General features: G+C 38.0%; 1 protein-coding gene across 2 annotated transcripts; it reads left to right on the top strand.

Annotated features, from left to right (window-relative positions):
* Positions 1 to 6679, top strand: LOC113667925 (NEDD4-binding protein 1). Of its 2 annotated transcripts, XM_027183791.2 has the most exons (5): positions 1 to 386; positions 942 to 1009; positions 2492 to 2783; positions 3232 to 4127; positions 4906 to 6679. In XM_027183791.2, exons 3-5 carry the CDS (start codon positions 2589 to 2591, stop codon positions 5591 to 5593), a joined length of 1779 nt encoding a protein of 592 aa, XP_027039592.2. In that variant the 5' UTR covers positions 1 to 386; positions 942 to 1009; positions 2492 to 2588; the 3' UTR covers positions 5594 to 6679. The 2 variants fall into 2 exon arrangements, with proteins under 2 accessions (XP_027039592.2, XP_089053268.1); XM_089197142.1 differs by lacking the exons at positions 1 to 386; positions 942 to 1009 and adding an exon at positions 1148 to 1310.
* Positions 6680 to 6938: the final 259 nt, after the last annotated feature.

Here is a 6938-nt window from a genome sequence, read left to right as displayed (position 1 = left end):
CTTTTTAAAACCCTTCCATCCTCCCTTCGCTCCACCGTTATCATTTCCCGTTGTCTTGCAACCCACGGTTTCAGTCTTCTTCAAGAAAACGACGAAAAACGCTCGAAATAAGAATTCTTTGAAAACGTAGAATTGACTTGAATTCGTAATGAGTCAGCCCAAGGGAATCAGCAAACCCGGAGAATTTTAATCAACGAGTCCAGCTCTATCAATAATTACTTCCTGTCCTTCAGACCGTAAATGTTTGTAAATATTCTAAAAATTCATCTACTGACAATACACGAACCTACACGGTCACAGTTTCCTATGGGAGGTAAATCTAAATATGACAGCGAAATCACTACACCCTGCCGCCTTTTCAAGTCGGACTACTGCGTAGGCCTATTGTAAGTAATGCCTACCATCATTGTGTTTTATTGATATTCAATCTACTAGGCTTGGAAACCAGCGACAAATTATTTCCATTCCACCATATTTTTCTCGGAAAACGTACAATTTATGTAAGTTGATTTCATTGCGTGTGCTGCTTCACCATTCCTGTTCGACGTTTCACGGAAAATTGATTGTTTTCAGTGAATGAGTGCAAAACTATCAATAACTGACGCGCGTTGGATTGACCTCCCAAATGAAAAGAACTGAATCATAGCCGAATGTAGTTTTTACTAAGGGGGGAAGCAAGCTCAATAGGGACGAAGTGTAAAATAAACTTCTCTATAGAAATGATCGCGTAAAATCAGAACTTAGTGTAATGGACGTGACGAAAACTAACAGTCGCATCTTCCAATGCTCTGTGTCAGAATTTGACCAATCAAACCGCAAAACGGTTCATCCTGCTTTGCGTCACGAACGTCACGTTCGCGCGGCCGTTAGAGATTTAGCCAATCAGATTACAGATGGTGCAATTTATAATATGTTCTTCCTGTTTGTCTCACTTCACGCAGTTGAGAGACATTCTTTGGCTGTTAGACGAACCTTGGGACCACTGTACGGCAAAAAAGATTCTAGAAAGGTAAGTAAATCTTGAATACGTTTCTTTACCGAAATTTCTTTTTTGGGACTCCCGGATTCAAACCCGTGAATCGGCAAGGAAATCTTTCATGCACGAAATTTTCTTGATACATGCCTCGAGGCCTCTTACATTTGGAGGGGAAAGGATATTTTAAGATCTGTTTTGTTTTAGTGCCTTGTTTGCATACAATTATGGACGGAAAGAGCTCACAATTTTCTAATAACGTATTCAAGGGAAATGCTTAATCCACAATCTCAGCGCCTTTATCCATAATCTCTATTCATTTCTACTCCCATACAAGGTGTGTCATTATGAATGTATTTTACGTGATAATTTAACTCATGTAAGTCAAATTAAGCAACAATAGTAGTAAGAGGGCATAACATTACTCCAGTAATTTCTCGAACAAATAAGAAAACAGTCAAAAAAACTAGCGATGACGATATTATTTCATGTCCTTTCAGTTTCTTGGTAAAATACTGGTACAGTTTAGCAACCGAATTAAAGAACTCTGCATTTTCGTTTTTAAAGCGGAAGTCTAAGCTAAACACTTCTCATTTTAGATATTTTCCGCAACTGGAATGGAAAACTGAAGTCCCTCTCGAAACAGCGTTCCTCGTCCGCTCTCGCGTTTTGTTGTACTTTCCTTTCAAAGTCTTCCTTAAAAAATCACTTTTTTTAGAGAGAAATTTCTAGAGTTGTTGATTAGGTATCATCTGACGCACTTTGATGCCCTAGTCACCCCTTTTCAGCACGACCGACAGCCGTGACGGCGGCAAACATAGTTTGTGCACTGATCCACTTTCCGCAATAAAATACTTGCATTTATAGACAAACTGCGCTTTTCGATAACTTGATTTACGCTTTGTAGTTAGTTTGGATGACAAGGATAAAAAGTACAGACGTGCACGGAATAAATATAGGTTTTGTCTTAAACAGATGTTTTCATAGTCAGGAAATTTTACCACGTTTTATCTCGTGTCATAAATTATTTTAATAGGTGGTCTTGATTAACAGCCATTGAAACCAAAAGATGTGTTACGCTATAGCTTTCTTGGTCAGTTTTTATGTTTTGAACCAGTTTCTAGGAAGTCTATTTATCTTGCATGACTTTATATTCCTTACGTGTTTTATGACAAACCCTCCAAACGGAACGTTAGGGAGGGGAGTATGGGGGGAATATTTTAGACATGTATACAAGGTATTTTGGTATCTTTATGTTATAAAATTCAAATCGATCGTGTTTTCTGTAGTAAATTTACAGAGTTACAGAGTTACAGAGTTACAGAGGAAGAAAATTGCCTTGCCGTGAATTTTTCGTTGTTTTGAACAACGTACTCCTTACCCCTCCCTAAAGGAAGTCTTAAGATACTTGCTTGTTATGAAAGACATGACGTCATAGCACTATTCTCCAATCCTGTCGTTTCTACAAAGAGTATTATTTATAAGACTGATCAAATCCGCCCTCAACTTCCTTTGTAGATATTCGAGGTTTTCGCTTATGGCGTTTTTGTGGCGCTTATAGAAGAACTTTAATCTTCACTGTTATCATTTTCTGGAAAGTTTCCTTCGATTGAACATGGCGGACAACGATATTATCGAAGAAATTTGTGTTGGCCATGGAAAGCGTTCCCTCGTTGCCAGCTTGTTTCAGCGAATTATGCTCCTCTTCAGTGTGGATGTTCAATTCAGCTCGCCCGAGGAAAGCGCTGCTAAAAGTGGAACTCAGTGGCTAGCTTTAAAAGGAGAGAAGGACAATGTGGATAAGGCAAAGGTTAGTAGGAATTGCAGCTTGTGTTTGTGTCGTTTATAGCGCGTATCTTCGAGAGAAAAAATTCCTTCTTGCGAAACGCAACGAGAAGGTCACAAGGCTTTTTAAAACTTCCGCATTGAAATGAAAAGCTTAACGGCGAGTTTACGTGCGGTTGTCCTCTTAAAAGCTTGAATTTTGGAACTCTTATTCTGTCTTCTTCTGCTGGAAACATATTTTATTTCGATAGAAAGCATGCTTCTAGCCCAAAGTGCTCAACGGTTGAAATGCGAATCTCTGACAATCAAAGAGACGAAGTTAATTTCCCAGCTGCTTTCCTTCGGGTTTTCTGAATAAAATTATAATTACATTCTTTCAAAGAAAAGCGCAAAAAAAAAAGAAAACATTGTGAGCGTGTGTTTATTGTGGGCCTCGCTTTTGGAAGCTTACATGGAATCTCTTTCCTTTCTAGGAATATGTTAAGTCCCTTTGTAATCCTGAGCTGGAGTTAAAAGTTCCGTTCAGCGAGCGCTTCTACGAAATTCTGTTTAAATCACTTGATGAACTTGAAAAAACTACAAGTGCTGTCTTAAAGTTTACTTCACGAAACAGTTGTCATCTTCAAGGCAGTGCTGTGTCGGTTACGATGGCGCAGTCGGCGATTGAAGACAAGTTGCGTACACCTCCAACTTCGCATCCGCCAAGCGTGCCCGCCATCGAACCTCAATTGAGGGAATTTGCACGAAAGCTGGGCTATTCTAACCAAGTCATAGACCAGGCTGTTCAAAAGCTAGGACCTGATGTAAGTCAGAACACGCTTTTGAACGAACTTCTGAAAACAACTGCATCGTTGCCTTATCAAATTTCTGCTTCTGCACAACCCAAACCTACTTCAGCAATGGGTCCTTACCCTGTTAGGAGAGAAGTTGTGGCCAGGGGAGCGCCAAACACCTCTGCTCATGTGTTAAGGGCTGGCTATGAGAACCCCAGAGCTGCAGTACCTAGTGTTCAACACAGCTGGGAAAGAGATTTGATGGCAAAAGGGGCTTCTGCGATGCCTAGGCCAAACCATGAACTTTATCCCGAAGCTATTCCGAGAGGAACAAAAAGAGTTCTCGAACGTCCTCCTGATATCATTGCTAGAGGAGCAGGGCCTTCTGTTCCCCCTTTAATGCAGGTTCAGCCCTACAGTAACCCTGGACCATCTCCATATGAGAACCACAGAGAAGCAAGCAGCAGTGCTAGTGACAGACTTGACGAACAAGAACAACTGATGTATCAACAAATACTTGGTGCTAAGAAAGTTTCGGGGAATTCGTCTTCAAACTTAAGACCAGTGGTTATTGATGGGAGCAATGTTGCTATGAGGTGAGTAACTTCTGCTCAGTTTGGAAGGACTTTTTATTTTAATGTAGGTTTTCATATATCCATCAATACAAATTTTCTTTGATTAAAGCAGTTAGCAACATTTGAAAATCTTTGCGATTAGAATAGGTCATGATCAAGGTTTAGGGATTTACAAGACTGAAAAATGTGGCGGAATTGCGAAATTATTGGACTTTGTTTTAGTGGGAGAAAAAATGTGACATGCTGAAACAAGAGAGTTTTGTTTTGTTGAAATGAGATCTGTGAACAGGAAGCTAATTTGAATATACTCTGAGCATGAGCAGTTGATTCAGAGCTTAAACAAGGTCAAATGTGTAATATTATCCTTGTGGTTGAGTAACTTCCTTTGTTGGGCAACATCCCTTACACGACATATTGGTTTCGAACCAACACAGTTTTTCTGAAACTATTTTTTGAAGAGACTACTTAGTGCATTTTTGAAGATTAATTTTTGAGTCTGTCATTTGAATGTGAATTTGTTACTCAAATATAAAAAAATGGACAAGTAAAAGAAATAAAATGAGCTGATAGACAAGTTCCTGTTCCTGTTGATCTTACAATGGGTGTCTTTGTCATCTTGCATATGCAAATATGCTGGAATTTAGTTGTTATAAATAGCCAGAACATCCTCCTCAAATGATTATATACCAGATCAAATTAAACCTATCACTAAAGCACATAATAATAAAGTAGACTTTCATCTTTCTCTGTTCTGTTTTCTATTCAAAAAATTGAAATTTTTTTCCTTTCTTTTGCACAGTCATGGAAGACAAGATATCTTTTCCTGTAGAGGCATTCAACTGTGTGTTGAGTGGTTTAGAGCAAGGGGACACAAAGAAATCACAGTTTTTGTGCCATTATGGCGGAAGGAAGCCTCACGTCCGGACAAACCCATTACAGATCAGGATATTCTGTACAGTCTTGAGCGTGATGGTATCCTAGTTTTCACTCCATCCAGGAAAGTGAATGGCAGAAGAATTGTTTGTTATGATGACCGCTTTATCATCAAACTTGCAGCAGAGACAGATGGTGTGGTTGTCTCAAATGATAACTTTAGAGACTTGACAAATGAAAATCCAAAATGGAGAGAGACAATCGAACAAAGATTACTGATGTACTCTTTTGTTGGGGACAAGTTTATGGTTCCCGATGACCCACTGGGCAAACATGGACCCAATCTTGAGGACTTTCTTCGAAAGGGCTCTGCTACTCACCCTCGAATTTGCCCTTATTTGAAGAAGTGTACTTATGGTCTTAAATGCAGATTTTACCATCCTGAGAGAGACCAGGAGACATTGAATTTAAAACTTGAGAGATTGGTTGGCATATTTGGGGAATCTGTGCCAGAAGCTGCTATGAGAAAGGCTATTAATGATAACCCAAGTGCCAATGTGACAGTCTTAGCTAATATTTTGTGTGATATGGGGAATGGACTCTCCAAACACTGAATTTTAACCACTATAGTAGTTGAGTACAGCTGTAGAGTACATGAACATTACAAGTAAATAGATATAAATATACACTAGCTCCTAATTTTCTTTTGCTAATCATAAACTACATTTACAAGTAAAACTGAATTTCCTCTGCATCCACAGTTGAGAATATGTCTTTTTGTGAAAGGCATGCTAAAGTTTTGATTTGGTTGAGGTAGGAGTACTACCAATTATGGTTAAGGAACAGTTTTTGTTAGTTTCACTAGATGTGTAAAATGATTTTCCTTAGCAGTGACAAGGTTTTAGTGGCAACGAGATAAGGCAAAGTTACTGCTTTTTCTGTATTATCAATATATTGAAAATGACCATGTCTGATCAACTTTCCCATTGTGGAATGAATAAGACAGAGTGTTGTACACCCCCCTAATGTATATATACCTGTGCAAGCATTGTTTGCCATGTTGTTTTTCTACCAGAAAGTGCCTTATGACTCAGCTGAGAGTTACTGCAGAAGAAGAAGATTTCTGCACTTATTGAGTAACAACATGGTCTTCAATGATGTAATGTAGGTGTAAATTGAGGTTACTCTCTATGAGAGCAAAAAGTGTGATCGCCGTGCGGTTGAAAAAAAAAATACATTGGAAATAGTGAAATTATTGTCAAATTCTGCAGTTGTTAAAAGTATATTTGAAAATAGGAATTTTGCTTACATGTGTTATGGGATAAGAATTTGACTTAAGAGTTTCCTTGTGTAAAACAGGCTTAGAAAAGATAATGTCTGCTTGAAATCAAGCAGTCCAAGACTGCAGCATTCTTGAAAAAAGAATAACTGTCAATGTAGGTATTTTTACCTTTCATCCTACATATCATTTGATAAGGTTAAATAAAGAAGAAGAAAAGGTATAACACTTAGTTCATGTTTTGGCATATTTCTATTTGCTGTTGTTGCCATTTCTAATTTAGCAATGCATTTACTACCAGCTGCTAAGCTTCAAATCTGCCATGATATGACCAGCCTTTAACGTTTTTGAAGCAAATTATATTGTAATTATATCATGTCAAGAAAAAATAAAAGAAAAATAAAAAAGTGAAAGTATTCAATAGAATGTTTGTGTTTCTTTGAGTGTACAGGGAAGTCAGTTAGTATGATGAGTTTATACTTTGATTGTCTGTCATAAAAATTAAGTTGCTTCTGTTAACAATAACTGCATTTGTTAACCCTAGTGATGAGCTTTGCCGCTGTATTTCTCTTTTCATTTCCTTTTTTTAAGTCAATTTCTATTAAGGGAAGTATTTAATGATGAGAAACAAGCCTAAATCGTTTGGAAGAGAGAAATTGGTTGTTGATACCCACTTAATA

This window comes from Pocillopora damicornis, chromosome 1, assembly GCF_964200805.1.
Source record: "Pocillopora damicornis chromosome 1, jaPocDami1.2, whole genome shotgun sequence".
Classification (NCBI taxonomy): Eukaryota; Metazoa; Cnidaria; class Anthozoa; order Scleractinia; family Pocilloporidae; genus Pocillopora; species Pocillopora damicornis.
This window is presented reverse-complemented; position numbering and strand designations above follow the sequence as displayed.

What these genes read in the sequence shown, in the direction of transcription:
- LOC113667925 (XM_027183791.2), top strand. Translation starts at nt 2,589, where the DNA reads ATGGCGGACAACGATATTATCGAAGAAATTTGTGTTGGCCATGGAAAG. An exon ending in ACAATGTGGATAAGGCAAAG is followed by an intron (nt 2,784 to 3,231) that starts GTTAGTAGGAAT and finishes TTTCCTTTCTAG; the next exon opens with GAATATGTTAAGTCCCTTTG. An exon ending in GGGAGCAATGTTGCTATGAG is followed by an intron (nt 4,128 to 4,905) that starts GTGAGTAACTTC and finishes TCTTTTGCACAG; the next exon opens with TCATGGAAGACAAGATATCT.